The following is a 24588-nucleotide window of genomic DNA, read 5'->3' as shown; positions in this document are numbered from 1 at the left end:
CAATAATAAAGTAATCTTTTAATTTTAAAAATATTTTCCAATAAAAAAGTTTTTATTTTTTTTTTTATTTATTTATTACTTCTTGCATACATATAATCAAACACTAAAAAAGTTTTCATTAATAAACAGTCAATATTTTAGAATTAACTTAAAATAATTATTTATTTTTCCCAAGTGGATTAACTTCAGCGATATTGCTTAATGTAAGCGTCTCTTGCAGAAAATTCTCTTCTTTATTAACACGAATGCTCTCCTCGACACATATAACGAAAGCTTCAAAAAATTCAAAAAATGTTATCTCTATATTTAAATCCAATATTTTGTCTATTTCGCATATTTGCGGAAATAATAGCGAAAATATTTTTATAATGGATTTATTCGTCAAATTGCCCAAATTAAATAATTTTAAGTTAGGTCTTAATTTTGAGTTGTGATCGATTGGATCGTCTGAAATAAATATAAACACATATAGGTGATATTCATAGATGATATGTAGGTATAATTAAATGATAGTGTTATATTAAATAAATTGGTTATATAAAATAAAGTGGCATACTAGTAATGAATGCCATTTCATTGCCAAAAATATACGCATTCGATCCTATTGTAACAGGATCTTCTTCAATAAGCAATGTTTGTGTTTCATCGCAAGAGTGAGGAGATTGTCTAATAGCACATAAAAAAGTTCGTATCGTACATGGCTCGCCTAAACTACAGTATAAGTTATACAGTCCCTTCAATGGTACAAAGTTTCCATATCCTTCGACGAGTTTCCCTTAAAAATAAACGTTGATTATAACAGATGGGTGATGAAGAGAGGATAGTAAATAGTTTTACTATGATTATAATAATATCATTAAAGCATTTTTATTATTCATTTTATGTTATTAAATATTAAAAACACCAAAGAAAATTGGATAACTACCGCGCTTACGACCAGCTCCAGGTAGAATGTCTTTCTCCATGAACATTCTAAATGCGTTACCAATCATACTATCTGGTTTTTTACCAGGCAGTTGTCTTTTTGCATAAAGTTTTCTGGCAACTGTTATTAAATTATGTTGAAATTGCCAGAAATATATTTGCTCAAATGGATCATGAGGGTTTTTTGAAATCCATTCTGGATTTTCGTGAAACGCTTCATCAATTTGAACTAAAGTCAAACCCTTATTGTGTATATTACAATCGTAATAAAGTTGCCATAAATATAATCTGATAAGAATAGGAGTGAAATGTATTTCTTCTTTGTTACATATTGTAGCATATTGATAATATATGTATTTTAAATCATTTTCATAACATTTAAGTGCCTTGTGTAATGCGTTTACTTCGAAATTTAAGAAATCTTCAAAATCAAACTCACCGCCGTTACAACTATTTAAATCCTCCTTAGGAACACAAGATATTGATTTAGGTGACTTATTAGTTTCTATAAAATCGTTAATTATAGTCGCTCTTATTTCTGACTGTTTATCAATATTTTTAATTCCTTGTTCAATATGATAAACGAGGCCAACTTTAGTATCACATATATCAAATGTATAAGGATTTTCTAATATTGTATGAGTATTTTTATTTTCCGAAATTTCATTTTCTGTTAGTTTTGTTTTATGGCTCATATTATCGTCCAAAAATAAGTGTTTATTTTGAATTATAAGTCCATTGTTAGTAACGAACCTTCCGGTGCCATTCTTCTTATTATTTTTAAATTCTCCTTTATAAAAAGAACCTAGTCCTAATCCAAGATCCAATACACCATATCCGTTACGTTTTCCTTTTTCCCAAAAACCACGATATGCACAGAGAGATGGAGAAGACATCGAATTGTTATAATAGGTATCCCAAATGTATACCCCATATCCAGACATAACACCATTTTTCCATTCGCCTCTGTAAAACTTATGGCAATCGTTTTTATAAAAAATATATTATAGACATTTATAAATTTATATGATGAATAATAGATAATAATAATAACTATACTTACATCATGATTTGGCCATATCATTAAACCCTTTCCTTCTCTTATATAATTAGCCCACTCGCCTTTGTAACCGCTTTTTTCACAATATTCACGGGAGCCAAATCCGTGTCGAATATTCTTAAATGTAGTAAAGTTCAATATTATTTGAATAGGAATATCGTGTAACTATTATTTTATTTATGACTAGCTGTACCCTGCGCGCGTTACTACGCTTTTTTTTGTTCGTACCAACTCAAAAACTTTTGTGGGCTCATGCACAACACTTTGCTGAAGATCATGAAATGATCAAATGCATAGTTTACGATTCTATAAAGAACATACAGACAAACATTCAACACAACAAGATATAGTTACACTAGCTGATCCCACAAACATTGTTTTGCCATATATGTTATTAACCCCCTTAATCCCCCCCCCTCCTTTTAACTTATGGTTATAAAAAATAGATGGTGGCCAAGTCTCAGATTTAATAATAATAATAATATACTTTATTGCACATTTAAATAAAGAACAAAATTAACATTACAAGCAATTATAGTCACAAATTGTACAACTAGACGATGTTATTTCTAAAAAGCAATCTCTTCCAGACAACCTGATAACGAAAGAGATATTGCTTTTCAGATGGACTGGTGGTATATAAATATAAATAAGTAAAAAAAATAGGATATATAACAATTATATAGACATATACATTATACACATACTTACGCAATAAAAATAAATAAAGATCTATCCAATATGCACACAAAATTTCAAAATCGGTCCATTCGTTTCGGAGGAGTATGTTAACTAACATTGTGACACGAGAATTTTATAAGTAGGTATATATAAAGATGATACATATTTAGAAAGTTAACTACACATAAGTTGCAGAATTTAATTTAAGTATTATAAAACACAAATATAAGTATTCTACTGTTATATGTATTACAAATACGAAAGATTGTGAGTTTGGTCGAAAAGTGTTTGTTACTCTTTCACGTTTGTTTCTTTCACGCAAAAACTATTGATTTCTTTTTTTTTATACATGTAGGTCGGTAACAAGCGTACGGCTCACTTGATGGTAAACGCCTTCAATACCAGAAGCATCGCAAGCGCTTTGTTGACCCTACCCTCAATCCCCAGGGACTCTGGTCACCATACTCACCACAGGAACACAACACTGCTTGAAAGCAGTATTATTTAGCAGTGATCTTCTGTAAGATCGAGGTATTTTCCCAGTCGGGCTGCTCCAGATTTTGAGTAGGATATTGTCTACTGTGCCCTACCTCAGTTAAAAGTTTGTAAAGAAACTTCTTACATAGATGCCAGGAGATCCAGAATAGGCTAGTTTTAATCCCCTCATTCTCACGGGATCGGAAATATTGCGGATAAAGCCGCGAGGCGTAGCTAGTTAAATATACTTTCAAATTTTCAATCATGAATATTTGTATGGATTAATCGTATAATGTTTACGTTATTCTTACATTAACCCATTCGCCATCATATACATTTTGAGATCCAACGTAATGAATAATCCCTTCACCGTGTTTTGTTCCGTTATGCCAACCTCCCGAATAAGAACATTGATTTCGTGAATTCACATAAAGGCCTTTGCCATGGCGAAGATTTCCAGCAAAATCACCTTCGTACCATGTGTCATCTTTCCACTGAATAATACCTTTGCCAGTTATTTGATTTTCTCTAAATTGACCCTGTTATGATGTTTATTACAGATATGATTTAGAGTACTACTCATATTTCTATCTAGAGTTAACATTAAAAAAGAAGGAGGTTCTCAATTCGACTGTATTTTTACTTGAGCATCCATATAAAAATAAGTATGCATTCAGCCTGCCATTTTTTTTGATGATGGTCTCATTTAAATTTAATCAAGACCTGACAAGTACTTTGAGTTATGCTGCGTATTAAATTGACTGTTTTATCGACTACGTCGTATTACTTGTCGATGTGATTCAGTCATTTTTATTTTCGCTTGGGAGCAAACACAATTATTATTAAAATATAATCAAATTTTGATTACTATTTAAAATTTTATGTATGTAATAAATATACTGTAATTTTTCATGTAAAGTGAGTTTAAATAATAAATTAAAAAAAGTATCAGTGACATAAAAAATTGAAGTAAGTATATTATTGCCTATAGATAACTAAATAATGAAAAAATAACTTGAAGGGAATCTCGATTAAGTATCCAGTCACGTTAGGGTTTTATCTTGTAACTGAAAGATTACATAAATCTTTGATAATCTAAAAATCTAAATATTGTCTAAAAATGTGTTATAATGTCACGTGTAAAAGTCGTTAGATATTCAAGGTAAAAGAGCACAGAAATGAGTTTTTTGAAAATATCTTGCAATAGTAGAATGATACATAAATTATCAGCTCAGCTATTGTAGTCCACTGCTGGACATACGCCTCCCCAAGTTCGCGCCAGACATCCCAGTTTTCCGCATTATTTATACATTACAGAATGCAAAATTTGTAAAGACCTTTACACAATACAACTTTTGTAATGAATTCAAATACGATTAGAGGCAAAAAAAGCGAGTTTCTTTAGTTTCCATCAATGTTCCCTTGAAATACCAACATTCATATCGCTATGTGTAAATAACTGTTTTATGTAAAAAAAAATCTGAGTGGTGTGCAATAAAGTGTATTCTATCTATTCTATCTACCTATTCTATAATAAAATAAGAAATAAAAAATATGATAGTTAATCCTAAAATCACTTACTAAGTAAACAGTTCCGTCAGACCATTGATAACGTCCCTCGCCATGCATACATTTCATAGAAATATTTCCTTCATAAACGTTACCATTTCGAAAACGAATGTGTGCTCTCTCATCTGGCGCTGACCACCAGCACACTTGCAGAAAATCATCGCTCTTAAATAGATAATTAAAATTAGGTGTTATTAGCATTTTGTTCTGTCCTCTTCTCTATTGATAGATGTAGTTGCATATTGTTAGTTTTATTCTACCTGTGAATTATCGTGTATTTCAATATTTGAACGACTTTTTCTTGTTTTAGATCTTTTAACTGAAAAAAAAAATAGCAGATAAAGTTCAAATACCAATTGTAAGCATGTATTAAAGTTACTTCGAATAGCTATGTCAAAATTTTAGAAATATTTTAGCTCTAACAAACCTCCTGCAGCTTTCTTTTTTTTACTACTAGATATTACATCACTTGGTGTTTTGAGAAGATCAGAATTTAAATCTTCGTTTTTTGGTTTTTCGATAACATCCCAAGACTCTACAATATTATCTAGCATAGATTCAAAGAGTGTTGTAACAATTTCTTTTCGTACAGAACCTGCTGGACGTTGGGCAAGAACTACCCCTGATTCACCGGTAAGATGTGCAGTAGATTGTACTCGGGCAGAAGGCAATATTTCAAGTTCATTGTCCTCGTTTCGATTATAATACCTGGGCAAAACTAAAGAACTTTCACGACGTGTCAATATTTTTTGCGAGTCGACGTAGAACATTTTATAATTCAACCTTTCGTCAGATAAATGTATTTATTAAGTTTGTGAAGTTATATAAGTTTATTAGTAAAATATTAAATATTAGAATAAGCAGTTTAACATAAAACTGACAGTGTAATTGTCACAATATATAAATTTAAATTGACAAAAAGAGCAGTGTCGTAAAGTTTTACTTTTTTAAATGCAAAATTATAAAATTAGGAAGTCGAAATGTATAAAAAAAAGTAAATGTTATTACGTTATAAATAAAAATAAATGTTTTTTCATTAAAAATAAATAGGTTTTCATCTTTAAACACACCCACACTTTGATTGATTGATTGATTCAGCTTGTAACATCCCACGTCTTTATGAAGGAGAAGAAACTGATAGTAGGAGATACGAACTAGACAAGAACTTGACCCCATCTGCTCAATCAATGAAAATTATTTTATATTTATTTTAGCGTATAAGAAAAATAATCGCGAAACGGTTGACTAAAAATTCGTGGTTAGGCTATATATTTAAAATTCAAAATTGATAAAATTATTTTTATTTAAAAATGCACCTAGTATACTTGCATGCACTAAGTTATAAAGAATTAGAAGAAAGAATATATTTATTACCTATCGACAGTATGAAGCCTGTAGAAAATGTACGTAAGCGTTGGGTTGTCTATTATTTTTTTTATTATTTTTTTGAATGGAATTTGGCGAATATGATATATGATGCGGTTTTTTTTAAAGTACTAAAGAAAATAACTATTTAACTTTTATCCATTAAGTTAATACCGAAAAGCAAAATAGACACTGCAACAACATCGTTGTTTTTTTTTTTTTTGTTGATATTGTTTTACTTGATAGTTCATACAACTTGCAACAGGATCACTTTTGACCCTGAAGAGTGACAACTGCGAAATAGAAAACTAGTTTTTCTTATTCAGTGCTGACAACGTACTTATTTGTCTTTCTATGCACAGTAATACCAAACACCCTGGTGAAATGCACAAGTTTATTTACTAACATACTACATAACTTCAAAACGACTGCATCAAATTGGATAAAACTTTTTTTATGTACGTTTTTGTCATTACCAGATAAAAGAAAATAAAAAAATATCGACATTCAAAAAATAAGAAGTATGGTGGTACACCCACACAGTTGGCTACGTTAGCTAGTAATTGAATAAAACATTTTTAGCAGAATAGTCATTTATTTGACAATTTTTAGACGGCAATTCCTGACAGTTTTTTTTTTACAAAGTACCTATAACTATTATAAATTTCTTTTTTATATCCATTCATATTTTTCATATACACAAATCTTTTAATCTACCGAAACGTAACGAAAATAAACAAATACGAAAAAAAAAACATCGTTACAACAAACACAACTTATCGTTTTGGCAAATACAATTAAAATAATAAGTACATTTCATGAAAAATAATGACTAAGTACCCTTCAATAAAATCTATCAAAAAATAGACAGATCTAATAAACTTACGTTAACTATCATGTTCTATGTTTTAATATACAATTATTTACAATAAATGAATTAAACTGTCGCTTTGTTGAGCTATTGTAACTTTATTTATACTTTAGATTCGTTATTTGACTAGCCCATTGGTGTTGTTTTGCCCTGATTTCTGTTACGCGGGTTACAGGTTCAACTCGTAATATTTATATTTATATATATATATATATATATATATATATATATATATATATATATATATTTGTCAGAAAAAGAAAAAATAAATAAACCACTGCTCATCGTAATATTAATAAAAAAAAAATATTATTAAAAGAGGTCTAGCCAAATTACCTTCTATGCTAAATGATGTATTAACACAAAAATACTTTTTTACAACTATTTCCTATATTATAATAAAAGGCCAAACGAGTTACGACGACATAAGACTAACATAATTATTTAAGGCCTGTTACACATGTAGTGAATAACTCTATTTGTATTATGACAGTATCTAACAGTAAAAAGTTTTTAATTCATTATTCCATTCTTTTTCACCATCGAACTCTCTATATTTATGAGATACATCCATCCCCATATATTAATCTTAAAGTAGCAGTTTTTTAATTGAGGAGAAATATGTCCTAATAGCCTATTCTACCTCTCGCTATCAAAGTCTATTTGTATCGTCATCCGTCAAATAGCTTTATCCACGACGGGTGAAACAGGCCCTTAGTCAATAAAAACAAAGGCACGCCCGTGGATTTACCTGTAATTTTTACTATAACATTTTATAACCTTTTATATTTATACTTTGTGCTACCAATTGAACTTATCTAGATACAATTATCTCACTATTCGTAAGCGTAAAAAGACAAGGCTTAGATACATCGCTAACCTTACTTAAAATACTTTTTTACTATTTTTAATAAACTACACACAAAACTATCTTTGGCATTTTATATGAGCAATTAAATGTTATTTAATATACTACTTACATTAAAAAGGACGTGTTACATTCTATTTAGAATATTATTCATATTGAAAATTATCATTGATATTAGTATCTCACACAAAATTTTAGAAATTTAAACAAATCGAGTGCGTAGAGAATATTTATAAGGTTTACATATAAATATTTTGATCAAACAAAAGATTTATAAAATACAGTTCCATCACAATTGAAATGCAAATTGTAATAAATTAAAAGGAGATTTAAATAGATGTACAGATAATAAATATTAAACCCTACTAGACAGCACATCTCTATTATATGACAAAGTCGATAGTAAAATTTTAACCGATTTTCATGACTTCATTATTCCCTTGTATATAAATAAATAAATAAATAAATAAATTTTTGATTTTTATTGTTTAGTAAAAAATCATACAAAAATAAGACCCAAATCTGCTACATAGCAACGTAACATTTAAGAAAAACATTACCAACAAAAATAACAAAAATAAGTGTTGTACGTATTTTGCAACTAAATAAAAATAAGGTAAGTTTTAAATGAAATTTATCTATTTATAAAGTATATAATAAGCAAAACTATAGTTCTTTCAATAACATCTTCCATTCTAATTAGTAAGTACTTTCAAACTTTGGCTAACGGTCGGTTTCAATAACCACTATTTCAGTAGACTTAACATAAAAAATTATCTACAATAGCAGTATAATGTGAGATAGACAGAACTACACATGAACTATATTTACATTTGATCTAAAGACGCAGTGAATAGACATTAGGGAACATACTCATACAAAGTGACCCGTTTTTACAATTTTTTACGTGTCGCGTAGTATAGGTACGTTCCCTTATGTATGTCGGTGATTTTAATTTTAATTTAATTGTTATAAGCCTAATATAGCATAATACTACAGTTCTACTACTATATTTATTACTATTGTTCTATTTTGAAAGTCAACATTTAAATATTGATTGACTTATTTGAATACCAGTAAAATAAATTCGGTGTGCGGCTACGGTAGTAAAGAATATAGACACCTTTCTCTTCCCGTGGGCATCGACTAAAGGAACACACAGTTCCACTACCACCTTGGAACTTATAAAGCCAACCGGTGGCGGGATAACTATCCAACTGCTGGCTTTGAAATACACAGGCTTCGTCAGGCAGCAGCGTCTTCGGTGTGACAAAGCCAACCGTGCGGTCACCAACCCGCCTGCCCAGCGTGGTGACTATGGGCAAAACACACGAGTTCACGCCTTGTGGAGGCCCATGTCAGTAGTGGACTGTGATAGGCTGAAATGATGATGATGAAAATAATTTTTATTCATTCTTAGGATCCCTCACGATCTCAAACAGACCCCGGTCATTATCTATTTATAGAATTTGTTACTGAGGAAAATCCAATGAGCCAAAGCTTGACTTGTGTTATAAGCTAAGTAAGAAGATGCTCACTTGCCTTCATTGCCTAAAATGTAGCTGAAGATTTTCAAACAGCTAAACCGATTGGAACAACGTTTAAGAAAATATTGGGAAACGTAACTTCTGAAAAAAAAAACCACCTCAAAATCAGTTCAACCGTTTGGGAGCAAAGATGCTTCAGAAATACTTGTCACAGTACCTTAACACATTATTTTAACGGAGTTACACTACCGTGGTCTAATTTTCATGTAAAATTAGTATCTTGTTCTATTAACAAAGTACACAAGTAATCACGAAAAAAAGAAAAAAAATTAAAATGTTGTATGTAATTTTCAGTGTAAAGTAATTTTGGATTATTTTTAGGAAATTACACAAAATAAACAAAAAAATGCTTAATGATGTAAAAATATTAAATTATATTCGAGTAACTATTTTTAATTAAGTAAGCTAGCAACAACATCTTTTTAGAACCTATTTTAAGTCAAGTTTATGGTTGCATTGAATCTGTCTTTAAAAAAACAACTACTATTCAGAACATTTCTAGCGATTCTCATAATTATAAAAATTAATTACTATATATATTAAAATATGTAATCTGTGTATTGATAAAATTATTTGTTCGTTTGGCAATGTTGCTTGCGCTTAACAACAACCTCGCCTGATGGAAAGCAGCTTAAGAGGCGCTAGCCCGCTATATACCCATTTAGCGTGTCTTTTCTTTCCACGTTAGAGCGTGTAGCACACGCGAAAGAGAATCCTAAATGGCGGGTTCAAATCTGTAAACTTGACATAATATCTACGACTCCAAAAACATTTATTGAATTGACATTCTACGGTAGATTCGGAACAGTTCGGTTTTGAATATCGGAAGCGATGGTGATCGATCGGAATATACCCGACCAGCAGTCGAGTTATCGTCCACATTGAAAAATGCCAACACGCCTAAGGTCCGATTGCTATATTCAGAAAACATTTCGTTTTGCGTATCGAATGATTATGATGATAGCAATTTATTATACTGTTAATTTTTAATACAAGCGTGTATGTGTATATATATTTATTTTATAACATCGTATACTGCATTGACTTCCTACAAAATAAACAAATAAAAGAACCGTTAATTTTCGAACTAGAAATGTTTGTAAGTTTGATGTTTCTTAAGCAAAAATCGACCGTTTTTGGAAGTAAAACTTCTTTACGCACGCTTGACTCGGGGAGTTCATATATATTTAAGAGACTATTATTATATATAATTATAGTTATTCGAGCCCGACGAAATCCAAGCGCCAGCGTGTCGCTATAAGCTCCAAGCACCTTCCTAACCGAGTCCCACTCGGGGCCGGTTGGAGCCAGTCGGCGCGCAGGCAGTCGCCGCTCCTACGCACCCTCCCCTGCCGAACCCGCCCACGCGCACCGGCGGTGCGGTCCGGGCCGCCGGGCGCTAGCGCCGGTGCGCGGCGCGCAGGCAGTCGCCGCTCCTACGCACCCTCCCCCGTCGAACCCGCCCACGCGCTAGCGCCGGTGCGCGGCGCGCAGGTTGTCGGCGAGGCTGCGGCGGCGGGCGCGCGCGGGCTCGGGCGGCGCGCGTCACGCCTCGTGCAGCAGGCGCTGGTAGTGCGGGAACACGGCGTACGGCGGCACGTGCAGCCCGAACTCCAGCGCCACGAGCACCGCGAACTCGAACTTTATCAGGTCCTTCTTGTTCACTCGGAACGTCGTCTCGATGCGCTGCGGAAGTGCGAGCGTCTATTTATAGTTGCGTGTGTGTTATTTTCGAAGTCAAACTTTTTCGCGCGCTTGATTTGGGGAGTGAAGAACTTAATAGAGAGCGTTACGATAAGTGTGATCGAGTGAGGCGACTTGCGTGTTATTTTTTTATATATATATTTTTTAATACATTTAGATAAATCAAACAAAATAATAATAATAATTCAAACTATTAAGTGAAATTAAAACACACGTGTCTCTATTTATTTTTGTCGACAGTATAAAATTACATAAATAATTTGAAAAAGTTTACTAGTAATATTTTAGTTTTACAAACGTCATATACAACCGTATTAGTCGTATGACTGATATTACGTCACTTCCGTTATATATTTTTCTTACGGTTTTAGTCTCACATTTTTTTCAGTTCGGTCGCCCAGCCAAATGTCAAGCCTTCCGTAAGGAACTTCGTTGCAATAAGCGATAGATACAAGATTGATAGTTACTAAATGTATTAATGTACTTACATCAATAAGTGCTTTTAACATTTCGCCTTTGACGTCGTTTAGTTTAGCCGACAGCAACAAGCAAGCTCCGGCACAAAGTTTTCTGTTGTCTTTATTTATCAGGTTTGCAAGTATCAATTTTTCAAAGTAAACGTACGCCTGGGCCACCGATAGTAAATCTATACCACCACTATCGTGCTTTGCGATTTTTCTCATTTCTTTTTTTATACTGACAAAAAAGATAAAAGTGACATTGCATTATTCAACTATATTCACATTTATTGACCAATCGAAAAAGATATTTATAAAAATATTGGTTTGCCAGGAAATTTGTTTCAAAATTAAGCACTATATATATGTAATAAACGCTACACACTCAACAGCCCCCCAGTAGGATTTTCTCGTGTCTAGTGTCCAGAAACACACAATACGCCACAAGAGCCACGACAAAGATCTATATGGCCAATATAAATGTTTGTCATGTGCAGGTATCGAGCCCGCGACCGTTAGATCAACATCCACTTTGATCGCTGCGTCAACACGTCTTCAAACAAAAAATAATTTATGAAATAAAAATTATATTTCATAATTTGAAATAAAGAATAGTAACAAAAAATACTGATATCTTTATTCTATACCATTAAAAGAAGCAAAAAATTCAAAGAAAAATCTAAATCTAAAGATAGTATAAATGTATATTGTACCTATGTAGAAAAATACATACCTTCTGAGTTTGCTCAAAGTCAGCTTGATATGCGGAAATTTTTCTCTGAACTTGTCATTAAGCTCCTTTTTCAAATCTTGAGGTCGAACATAGTCGATAATAGATGTCATATACGAAGTAAATGTGAGTAGAGTTCTATGTTTTCCAGCGATTAATTCAGGATCGTCGAGAACATTGGGACAATATTGTACCTGAAATTTGTATATCTGTGCTAACCTACACTCAAATATTTCATATTACATAACCCGATAAAAAATAATTTCCAACTTATTTCAATCAAAATTTATCTCATTCCAGGCCATGTTTTTTTTTTATCCGACTTACATATTTCTGAGCGATGATTGCAGTCTCATCCCAATCAAAGGTTTTATTCTCTATTGATGAGTGGGGTGGTGATGATGCTGTTGTAGCTCGTTGGGATGATTCATATGAGAAACACCTAAAATATAAATAAATTATTTTTCATGTACACATACAGTTTTTAAACATGCAATTTAGCGTTACGAAAGCCGTTCACTAAAAGTAACATGCACTACAAAATTATATTTAAAAAATAATGTGAATATCAGCATGCTCATTAAGTGCCCGTGTATTGTACTTCAATTAAACAAAAATTGTACGTAATACATATTATTTACATTAAATGTTAGTATCTCCCATTTACAAAAGCTTTTACCTTTTACCTCCAACCATATTAGTACGAAATTACAAATAATAACACTATTGTATAACTCCCGTAAATTGCTATTAGACGCAACAGATATTTTAGTGTCATCAATCCTCTAAAAATTATCATTATACTGATTACATTTCTGGCTGGCTTTTTTTTTTTATAAAATTCGAAAGCATTCAATTATTTAATGTTGCTTGGTATTGTCTATTCTATATATGTATGAGTTATATATAGAATAGACGATAGTAATATATACTTACATTATTTTCTTTCAAATTAATTTTGTCAAGGTTCTTCTGTACTTTGAACATAGAACGTTAAAGGGACAAAATTCTAGCACAGCAGCTTGCGGGAGTTAAATCTCTTTACTTATAATAGAAACTATTCTCTATATTGAGTTTATTCTACATTATTCGTTTTAATTATTTATTCTACATTATTTTATACATTGTTTTTTTTTAAGCAATTATGCTATGTTTTGTTGATATTATTATATTAGTTGTCTGTCAGCATGTAATTTGGCATTATTGTTGGTACAACACGACTAGTTGTTGTTAGATACAAGAAAATTCAACGATATAATTATATAATCAGGTAGTTATCATAATTGATAAAGCAAAACCAAACAGTTATTTTAAAAATATATATATAGTTTATGATTTGTTAGTATTTTAATCTCCATATGTGGAGAATGTTCAGGAGTGTGACTATATCTACCTACTTAAATATATGATTTAATTTAGTTAAAAATATATAGGCAAAACAGTGGTTTAGATTACTTTTGGTGAAAAGGTAGTGATACTAATTTTTTTTAAACATTATAAAGAACAATAATTTAATTTGCATTCAAAACAAGCCCCTTTAAAAGTAAATCTAAAGCTTTATATTGTTCTATTTTTAATAAATAATTGCAATTTTTGTGATGACCCTGTCAAGTGTTAATTTTGACTATATTTAGCTTAGCATTACAAATATTCTTTTTATTTGGTTACCATTTTTTATCCGTGTGTCTCGTCAATAACTTAGTCCTGAAATTTAAATGTTAGTGATGGCATGAGAGGTGGCATGTAGTACTCCATTTTGTGATAAAGCAATATGGAATTCTTACAATGAATATATGTATTATAAAACATTAATATTTAATTTTATGCTGTCATTAAGATGATTATAAAATTTGTCAGTATTTTGCGGATAACGTCTGTCAAGTTTGAAAAGAAACCAATAAAAATGGCAATGAAAACATTAACACATGCATAATTTTCATGACATTTAGTGAAAACAAAAATCACATTGAGATTTTATTTTAATTAAATAATTTACCTTGCAATGACATGAGGACGATTCATAACTTTCCAAGTAGTTTTGTCACTAAAATCTCCTTCATACATTTTTTTGTATTGTTCACGAGTACAAACTCTTGTAGGTATAAGTAACTTTGAATAAGATATTTCTTGACCATTCTCCTCTCTTTCCAATCCCAGTAAATCAAACGGGTCCACTCCATTATCAGTAATAGAAGATAGAGGCCTTGGTCCAGACGTATTACGTCTTCGAACACCTTCTTTCCTTAAGTCAGAGCTAAAACAGTAAGAATCTATTATTATTATACTAGCTGTGCCAAAAAAGTTATTGTTCAGTTTGCAGACTTATAAAATAAAAATTCTAGAATAAAAGTAGCCTAAGTTACACCTCAGCTATCTGCCAGTGAAAGTCCCGTCAAAATCGGTCCAGCCGTTTCAGAGATTAGCCAGAGCAAACAGACAGACAGACAAAAAAAAATGTTATTTCGGTATACGTACCTTGTATACATCCATATGCATTTAGTAAAAAGAGGTTATTTTAATATTACAAACAGATACCCCAATTTGATTTATTTGTATAGATATAAATGTATAGATTATATTAAACATTTAAAAACTAATTTTCACCATATAAGTATCGATCTAGTAATTAATTATAACTTACCGCACCCCCCTAATTGTTTTAGAATAAGGTATAGTACTAAATAAAGCACAAGGGGCTCCTTGGCCAGGAACAAATGCGAGTCTCTCATCTTTAAAGGATACACCTTTAAAAGGTTTTATATGTCTCAGTTCTTTGCTGCACAGTTTTTCTGACACGCAAGTACTATTTGTTCTATAACGACCTGTAAAATATCGAACTTAAAGAAGCAAATAATATTATATTTCAATTGTAACAAGATAAACATTAATGTAGGTATTAATTTTAACACTATAATATTCATTAATTGTTAATGAAAGATAATGCTATATTAACTTATCAAAGTTATTTAAATACAAACTTAGTTCAAACTTAATCACAACACATAAAAGACAGATATTTAATCACTATATACATGTTAAGAAAATAAGTTTAAAAGTTTTAATAAAAATAATTGTGTTTGCTCGCAAACGAAAAAAAAAACCGACTTCAATTACATCGACGAGTAATACAACGTAGATCGACGAAAAAATAGTCAAGTAACGACGCGTTATCAAAGATTACTCAAAAAGTAGTTATCAGATCTCAATAAAATTTATATGTGACAACATGACAAACATCAGCTTTCGATTAAATTAAAAATTATTAAAATCGGTACACCCAGTAAAAAGTTATTGCGGATTTTCAAGAATTTCCATCAATTTCTCTGGGATCCCATCATCAGCTCTTCATCATCATCATCAGCATCAACTCTTTGGAATTTTTATAAACGACGTGCTAATGTGTTTCGAGCATTCTAAAATATATTTATATGCGGATGATCTAAAAATGTTTAAACAAATATCAACAACAGATGATTCCATAAAAATGCAAGCAGATTTAGAAAGACTTGTATCGTGGTGTGAACGGAATCACTTAACATTAAATCACCAAAAGTGTTATAAAATTACATATAGTCGAAAAATTCGAAATTTTTATTATGATTATAATATTGGGGGTAATAACTTGGTATGTGTTAATGAAATATATGATCTGGGAATCTTAATGGATTCGAAGCTAAGTTTTATCCCACATATAGAAGATATTGTTAAGAAGTCCCTCAAAATGCTGGGATTTATCTTTAGAAATACAAAGGATTTCAAAAAATCATATACAAAAATAGTACTTTTTAATTCATACATCAGGAGCAAAATCGAATATTGTTCAATTGTCTGGAACCCATACTACCAAATTCACAAAAATAGATTAGAAAGAATACAAAAAAAATTATTACGTGCATTATCATGTATAAAGACAATTTAGAATATAACTACAATAAAATGTTGAAACACTATAAAGTATTGTGATTGTCTACACGAAGAGATGTTTTGGATCTTTGCTTTTTAAATAAAATTATTGGAGGAGATATTGACTGTCCTGATTTGGTCCGAAGATTAAAACTGGCAATCCCTAGAAAACCTATGAGGACTACCAGATCAAAACAAACATTCGTGAGCAGATTTGCTAGAACCAATTTGGGCATGAATACATGCTTAAATAGAATCATAAACTTGTATAATTCAATTTTAAAAGAGGATGCAGATATTGATATTTTTAGATATTCTGGGAAAGCATTCAAGAGAAAAGTTAAGATGCTTTTTTTACATTTGAACTCAAATTAGTTACCTACTGTATGAAGTTATGAATATTCTTTCCATATTATACTTTAAATTAGCTGATTTCTTGTACCTCAAACCGTTTACTTATAGATATATTATATTTATAATTTTTATATTTATTCATAGAATTCCCGATGTATTATCATATTAATTGTTGTACTTCGTTGTTTTTTTTACATATACCTACATATTTTAACTTTTTTCTTTTAAATATTTTTTACTGTTTTAGCACGGGTTTTAATTGTTGTAATCTTTTTTTGATAGTTGGTTTTATACTTTTATTGATGAGTTAATTTTTCATAAGATAGATATTTATTGTTAGTATAAGTTTCGAAGCAACTGTTTAAAGTGTATTGCATGCTGAGTTAGCCTATAAGTGTGGTGTATAGTGTAAGATATTCTGTTTAACTATATAATTATGATAGAAACCACTGTATACTACGTTGGCTTCCTATGTAAATAAATAAATAAATCAGATCCTGGTTTCCTTATCATGGTACTAAACTTGAGATATCTCCTTTCCAACAAAGAATTATCAAAATCGGTACATCCAGTAGAAAGTTATGCGGTATAATACAACGTAGGTCGACGAAAAAAGCGTCAAGTAAAAACGAATTATTAGATATAGCTCGAAAAGTAGTTGTTAGATCTCAAATAAATTTAAATGGGACCAATTGGCACACACCACCTTTCGATTAAAAGAAAATTTGTCGAAATCGCTCCACCCAGTCAAAAGTTCTGATGTAACATACATTAAAAAAAAAATACAGTCGAATTGAGAACCTCCACCTTTTTTGGAAGTCGGTTAAAAAAGTACAAAAAACCTTCACCTTTTTTCGTTAACTTTGGTTAAGTGAATTATAAATGTGTAGATAAATAACGGAAAAAATACATATCTCTTGTTTAACGTGTTACAAAAATTTAATAGGATCGTTTTCCAAAAAAAAAAAAAAAAGTTGATGAACACTTATTACTGTGACTTTGGAGAAGTCGATGCTATATGGTTACATGTATAATATTTGTTACCATTGTTTCTAAATACCTCCTTCTATACAGGTACAATCCATGGCTGTACCGCCATTTACGGTCATAAACATATATATAACAGTCACAGCCATGGATTGTACCTGTTACGCTGGCGGTTGCAGGTTCGATCCCCGCACATGACAAACATTTGTATTGGCCATACAGGTGTTTGCCGTGGTCTGGGTGTTTGTGCAGTCCTTGTGGGTCTCCCGACCGTGCCTTGGAGGGCACGTTAAGCTGTCAGTCCCGGTTGTTATCATGTACACCTGATAGCGATCGTTACTCATAGTAGGGAATATATCCGCTAACCCGCATTGGAGCAGTAGCGGGATATTACAGGCTGAAGCGATTGTTTCTAAATAGTACAAAAATATGTATGTTAATAGAAATAAACAATCTATCAAACTATTTTAATATATTTAGAAATAACTTTTTAACTGTTTCAATAAGTAGGTACTATCACCAGTAAGTAATTTTTGTACTACATACCTACGTTTGTAATTTAATACGTGAAGCAAAAATTTTGTACCAATTTTAACGAAAATCGCACAGATGGAGGTGTATAAAATTTCGCACACTTATAGTTCATATAGAGAATGAGTGCAGAATGCTAATATTTTTTTTAATCTATATAATATATATAAAAGCGAAAGGTCACTCACTCATCACGAAATCTCCGAAACTATAACACCTACAAACTTGAAATTTGGCAAGTAGGCTCCTTATAGAACGTAGACATCCGCTAAGAACGGATTTTACGAAACTCGACTCCTAACGGGGTAAAACGGGGGTTGGAAGTTTGTATGAAAGTCCTATGTTTTAGAAGTAAGAGACTTGAAATTTAAAATGTATGCTCTATAGATGATGAGAAGGTGTCCAAATAATGTATCTTTAGAAATCAACTCCCTTTTGGGGTTAAAACGGGGGATGGTAGGTTGACTCACTCATCACAAAATCTCCGAAACTATAACACCTGCAAACTTGAAATTTGGCAGGAAGGCTGCTTATAAGGCGTAAACATCTGCTAAGAACGGATTTTACGAAATTCGACCCTTAAGGGGGTAAAACGGGGGTTGGAATTTTGTATGAAAGTCCTATCTTTTACAAGTAAGAGACTTGAAATTTAAAATGTATGCTCTATAGATGATGAGAAGGTGTCCAAATAATGTATCTTTAGAAATTAACTCCCTTTCGGGGTTAAAACGGGGGATGGTAGGTTGACTCACTCATCACGAGAACTCAAAAACCGCTGGATGGTCCATCGATCCAAGATGGACAAAGATGAAATTTGGCAGGGAGGTAGATTATAGTTAGTAGACGTCAGCTTAGAACGGATTTTGCGATATTCCACCGCTAAGAGGGTTTAATTGGCGTTGATAGTTTGTATGAAACATATACAGCCTGAAAATAAAACTAAAAATGTGGTGTATAGCGAGGTTTTATTAAAAAAAAAAAAAAAAAAAAACTATTAAATTATACTAAACTGTGCCTTTGAAAAAGTTACTCAGAGTGATAAGCATTTCAAGTGACTGAAATTAAAAAATAATTTGCGTTAAGCATCTTAATAGTTATGCATATCTTCATAACCCCGCGGACGTAGTCTCGGGCAACAGTTAGTGTATTATAAAACAAAGTCCCCAAAAGCGTATGTGATTGATTCCCTCAAAATCTACTGAACGGATTTTCATGCGGTTTCACCAATGGAGAGAGGGCTTCAAGAGGAAGGTTTACGGAACGACTAAGCCGATTTTGATGAGAGTTTCACTGGAAGTTGTCGGGAAAATTTTGTGACACACTGATTTCAACGCGGGCGTAGCCGCGGGCACAGCTATTCTATAATCTATCTATAATATATATAAAAGCGAAAGGTCATTCATCACGAAATCTCCGAAACTATAACACCTAGAAACTTGAGATTTGGCAGGTAGGCTCCTTATAAGACGTAGGCATTCGCTAAGAACGGATTTTACGAAACTCGACCCCTAAGGGGGTAAAACGGGGGTTGGAGGTTTGTATGAAAGTCCTATGTTTTAGAAGTAAGAGACTTGAAATTTAAAATTTATACCTTATAGATGATGAGAAGGTGTCCAAATAATGTATCTTTAGAAATCAACTCCCTTTTGGGGTTAAAACGGGGGATGGTAGGTTGACTCACTCATCACGAAATCTCCGAAACTATAATACCTACAAACTTAAAATTTAGCAAGAAGGCTCCTTATAGGGCGCAGACATTTGCTAAGAACGGACTTTACGAAATTCGATCCCTAAGGGGGTAAAACGGGGGTTGGAAGTTTGTGTGAAAGTTCCATGTTTTTGAAGTAAGAGACTTGGAATTTAAAATGTATGCTCTATAGATGGTGAAAAGGTATCCAAATAATGTATCTTGAGAAACCAACTTCTTTATGGGGTTAAAACGGGGGATCGTAGGTTGACTCACTGATCACGAAATCTCCGAAACTATAACACCTCCAAACTTGAAATTTGGCAGGTAGGCTCCTTATAAGACGTAAGCATCCACTAAGAACGGATTTTACGAAACTCGACCCCTAAGGGGTAAAACGGGGGTTGGAAATCTGTATGAAAGTCCTATGTTTTTGAAGTAAGAGAATTGAAATTTAAAATGTATGCTCTATAGATGGTGAGGAGGTGTCCAAATAATGCATCGTAATCTATATATAGAGAAAGGTCACTGACTCACTCATTAAGAGAACTCAAAAACCGCTGGAGAGTCTATCCATCCAGGTTGGACAAAGATAAAATTTTACGATATTCCACCGCTATGGGGGTTTAATTGGGGTTGATAATTTATATGAAACATGTACAGCCTGAAAATAAAACTAAAAATGTGGTGTATAGAGAGGTTTTAAAAAAACAACTATTAAATTATACTAAATTGTGCCTTTTAAAAAGTTACTCAGTTTGATAAGCATTTCAAGTGACTGAAATAAAAAAATAATTTGCGTTAAACATCTTAATAGTAATGCATATCTTCATAACCACGCGGACTTAGTCGCAGGCAACAGTTAGTGTATTATAAAACAAAGTCCCCAAAAGTGTATGTGAACTACTCGCTCAAAATCAACTGAATGGATTTTCATGCGGTTTCACCATTGGAGAGAGGGCAAGAGGAAGGTTTACGGATCGGCCAAGCCGATTTTGATGAGAGTTTCACTGGAAGTTTACCGGCAAAACTTTGTGACACACTAATTTCAACGCGGGCGAAGCCGCGGGCACAGCTAGTTATGCATATAAAATACATTAAATCAATAAAAAAAACATTACACATTATGTAAGTATTTGACACACACACACACACGCATATATATATATACTCTTTTGTTTATTGTTCAAACTTGTAATTTAATTAATTATGATCGAATTTCAACCACTGAGATAGTCTATTAGATGTTTCGTTTCATTCATGGACCACTAAAATCACCAAAAAGGAAAAGAAATCACTTGAGTTTTATAAACAAATATAAAGAAAACAAATTTTAAGAAAAGCGCTCTTCGAGATGTGATTCACAAAATTAAAAAAAAAAAATTTTGGTTTTTCCTATAATATATGAAGTAGAAACGAAAATATTTAGACGACGTAAAAGCAGTCACATAACACGGAACCGCTATATATTATTTAAATGAGACGTGGGTAAATTTATACAAAATCAAAAGTTTGGGTTGACAATACATCGAGATCTGTATTTCTAACCGACTTACTCAATTCGACCGTATATTTTTTTTTATGTATGTTCGGGGATAACTCTGTCGTTTATGAACCGATTTTGATAATTCTTTTTTTGTTGGAAAGGAGATATCCCTAGTTTGGTACCATGATAAGGAAACCAGGATCTGATGATGGGATTCCTGAGAAATCGAGGGAAACTCTCGAAAATCTGCATAACTTTTTACTGAGTGTACCGATTTTGAAGCCGATGTTTATCGTGTGGTCACATTTAAATTTCATCGAGATCTGATTACAACTTTTGGAGTAATCTTTGATAATGCGTATTTACTTTCTATTTACTATTTTTTTCGTCTACCTATATTGAGACATACTCAGTACTCATTTGTTAAAAAAAACAGAGTAGTCATACTTTAACTTTTTTGTCTCTTAGATGATGCAATGTACCCAGTAAAAGTTAGCTTTTTACATTTCTATTTATGTTTCACTTTTTAAGAAATAATAGATGCAGTGTGATGCACCTAAATTTTATCATGTTTTGAAAAGCTTTGTTGAGAAATGATGTAGAGAAAAATGGGAGACCTCTACGCTCACTTGTGATATGATGTTCAAACATAAGAAAGTGAAGTGTGATGTGAAGTCAAAACATATTATTTTATTTAAACTTAATTAATAATGTTGGTTTAAGGTCATATTTTGTCACATTGTTTTTTCAAATCAGTCATTTAGAATCAGATGTGACTTATAACATATAAAGAAATTTTTTTATAGAAGATGCAAAAGTTATTTTTTTACATGAAAATAATCCTAAAATGCATTTGAAACCCACTCACTTTGAGGACAAACCTATTCAAACAGACACAAAAGTATTATTAAAACCAGTCTAGTTGCTTATGAGTTTTTTCTATTTGTATACATACAATTACTAGTAAACTTAATAGGCATAGTCTTAACACGTTGAACGCCAGACCAAAAACCATGTTTAGTCCAGTGGGCCGCGACGGACACCATGTGACTGCCATTATATTGGGTCCAAGAGGCCGCGTCAGACACCATGTGTCCGCATGCCCTCGATCACTTCAGAAGTCTCTAGGGAGCCGACGGACAGTGTTTCGACTGTTTTTACTAAGGCAAGTGACCCGCGCGGCCTCACTGTGCAATAAGGCCACATAGCACAAAAAAAAATCGAAAACACTTTGAATTTATAGGCTTTTTAACAAATTGTTTCCAAAAATGTTATAGCTGGTGTCTGCCACTTGAGATCTTGGAAAATAATGGGTAAATAACTGTTTCCGTCAGTCGCCCATTATTTTTGAGGTTTTCGCTGACAATATTTGCAGAAAAACACCTTAACAATTTTTTGACGATTCTCGATTTATTGGTGTGGCCCCAGGCGAAAGTATGCTGTCGGACATATGGTGTCCGTCATGGCATCCAACGTGTTAAATAGAAAGTAACATGCCGATTAAAGAGTAAACTATTGTGTCACTTTGTAAATATAAAGCGTTCAGTGACTAATATGAAGATATACAAAAATATAATTAAAATTAGTTCATACACACATACTATAAAATTATGTAGATAAATAGTTACCAAAATTTAGGCTTTCTGAGCTGCTTTTGTCATCCTGTGTAGCAATTTTCCTGACTCTTACAGACGAGTGTCTTTCTTTAAATGATTCAGTATTTCCCGATGAACACCTTTAAGGTAAAAAAATTTTAGAGTTATTGTTTGACATAAAGCGATAGTAGGATGATTTGTATTCTAATACAATATACTATACCTTTCTCGGATCGAATTATAACCTATTCCTTTAACTGGGGTTGCGGTAGCTTGGTCGGAATCTGAACTTAATGATAGATTATCACCACTACCTTTTTGAATGGGACTTTTCTGAGGTACTTTGGTACGATTTTGGACACTGTTACATAAACCGTCCTTGTGAGCATAGTTTTGATTATCTTTAACTTTAGTTTGGCATAATTCCGTATCCTTGAAAGTACCATCTAATGAAATGTTAGATAAAAAAGTTACAGCAGCAAGCCGCCTTCGAGCTTGTCCGTATTTATTACGATTGTACATGGTGTAAACAATTTTTTTTTCAAATAAAATATTTATTATTCACTACTTTAAAATGGTAAATATTCAAATAATAATAATGACAGCTGATTCTGACATTTGATTACTGACTAGTGACAGTGAGGCTCACCTTGTTCACAGACATCTAAGAGAAATATATGTCTGTGACAAGAAGCTTATATAAAACCATGGATTAGGTATACTCTATAAAACAGTATAAGCTACTTGGTCTGTGACTTACTTTGTTTTCTTAACCGACTTCCAAAAGGAGAAGAGTCTTGATTTCACTACATTTTTAATATGTCACCACATAATTTTTTGCTGTTTGTACCGATTTTGATAATTCTTATTAATTCGGAAGTCAGTGCTAGTGGAACGGCAATTTCAACGGTCGTGGTCAATAATATTGCGGGCCTTCAGTGGAACGTAAGCTGATGTTAAAATTTAGATATTAAGAACAGTATTACTGTATTAGTATTACAATTTTCATTCAACGTAATATTATATACATAATAAAATAAACCCATACGGGTTAATTTAATTTATAATTCTGTCAAGAGGAAAGGGTACCTGAGAGACTACTGAAAAATAGGTATTTGAATAAAATGTTCCTGTCACTAGTAACTAAAAAAACCTTCAACTATGCCCCTACGTTCTCGCTTTTTTTGTAAATATGCGTAATTTTTCTTTAATGAGTGTCTGAAAATGTATAAAAATTTAGCAATATTTCTAGTTTTTGAAGACTCCTACTCTCTATGATAATAAGAATATGAAAAAAAACCGAGACATAGAGGCATGGTCATAGCAGTTAAAAGTTTTATCTTAAAAAAAATATTTGAAGTATCATTATCCAGAGAGAAAACAGTCGACTACGTTTGTATGAAAAAAAAAGCCGGTATCCTTCCCTCTTAACTATGTAAAATGCGTGAACTATGTATATAGTTACTTTAAAAAATGCTGAGTGCTTACTAACAAACCTTGTATAACGATTAAGCAAATTTGACTTACCTAATTTTTTTTTATATCTGCATCTTAAATATGCTAAACATGACACTTAAACCTTGCAATAATAATAAATTGCAAAATATTAACAATAAATATGTACTATCATACTATGTAAGTCTTTTGCCTCTTTTAATACAAAAAAAAAATCCAGTACAGATATTAGGTTGTCAATTGTCAATGTCAAAACTATTAGATACTGTAGTGTTGTGTTGTGTTGCCTGTAATTTTTAATAAAATCTAAAATCTAAATATCTTTCGAGTACTGAC

The 24588-nt window shown here is 32.0% G+C and overlaps 2 protein-coding genes across 2 annotated transcripts; both read right to left on the bottom strand.

Annotated features, from left to right (window-relative positions):
• Positions 1-155: 155 nt before the first annotated feature.
• LOC123669509 (radial spoke head 10 homolog B-like) lies at positions 156-5481 on the bottom strand. Its single transcript, XM_045603113.1, has 8 exons — positions 5135-5481; positions 4972-5023; positions 4724-4876; positions 3454-3681; positions 1988-2101; positions 926-1898; positions 557-775; positions 156-447 (listed from the first exon to the last, which is right to left on the bottom strand). Exons 1-8 carry the CDS (start codon positions 5479-5481, stop codon positions 158-160), a joined length of 2376 nt encoding a protein of 791 aa, XP_045459069.1. The 3' UTR covers positions 156-157.
• Positions 5482-10907: 5426 nt separating this feature from the next.
• Positions 10908-23319, bottom strand: LOC123669510 (CDK5 and ABL1 enzyme substrate 2). Its single transcript, XM_045603115.1, has 9 exons — positions 23021-23319; positions 22831-22937; positions 14896-15076; positions 14251-14508; positions 13923-13958; positions 12582-12696; positions 12258-12448; positions 11555-11762; positions 10908-11048 (listed from the first exon to the last, which is right to left on the bottom strand). Exons 1-9 carry the CDS (start codon positions 23317-23319, stop codon positions 10908-10910), a joined length of 1536 nt encoding a protein of 511 aa, XP_045459071.1.
• Positions 23320-24588: the final 1269 nt, after the last annotated feature.

Source organism: Melitaea cinxia, chromosome 3 (assembly GCF_905220565.1).
Source record: "Melitaea cinxia chromosome 3, ilMelCinx1.1, whole genome shotgun sequence".
Lineage (NCBI taxonomy): Eukaryota > Metazoa > Arthropoda > Insecta > Lepidoptera > Nymphalidae > Melitaea > Melitaea cinxia.
This window is presented reverse-complemented; position numbering and strand designations above follow the sequence as displayed.

Excerpts from the sequence above, each read along its gene's own strand:
- LOC123669510 (XM_045603115.1), bottom strand. The coding sequence starts at position 23,319 with ATGTACAATCGTAATAAATACGGACAAGCTCGAAGGCGGCTTGCTGCT. Across the intron at positions 12,697-13,922 it reads AGACACACGGATAAAAAATG|GTGTTTCTCATATGAATCAT; the intron begins GTAACCAAATAA and ends TTTATATTTTAG. Across the intron at positions 11,049-11,554 it reads TGTTAAAAGCACTTATTGAT|CGCATCGAGACGACGTTCCG; the intron begins GTAAGTACATTA and ends GCACTTCCGCAG.
- LOC123669509 (XM_045603113.1), bottom strand. The coding sequence starts at position 5,481 with ATGTTCTACGTCGACTCGCAAAAAATATTGACACGTCGTGAAAGTTCT. Across the intron at positions 4,877-4,971 it reads AAATACACGATAATTCACAG|AGCGATGATTTTCTGCAAGT; the intron begins GTAGAATAAAAC and ends TATCTATTTAAG. Across the intron at positions 448-556 it reads TGAAATGGCATTCATTACTA|ACGATCCAATCGATCACAAC; the intron begins GTATGCCACTTT and ends TATTTATTTCAG.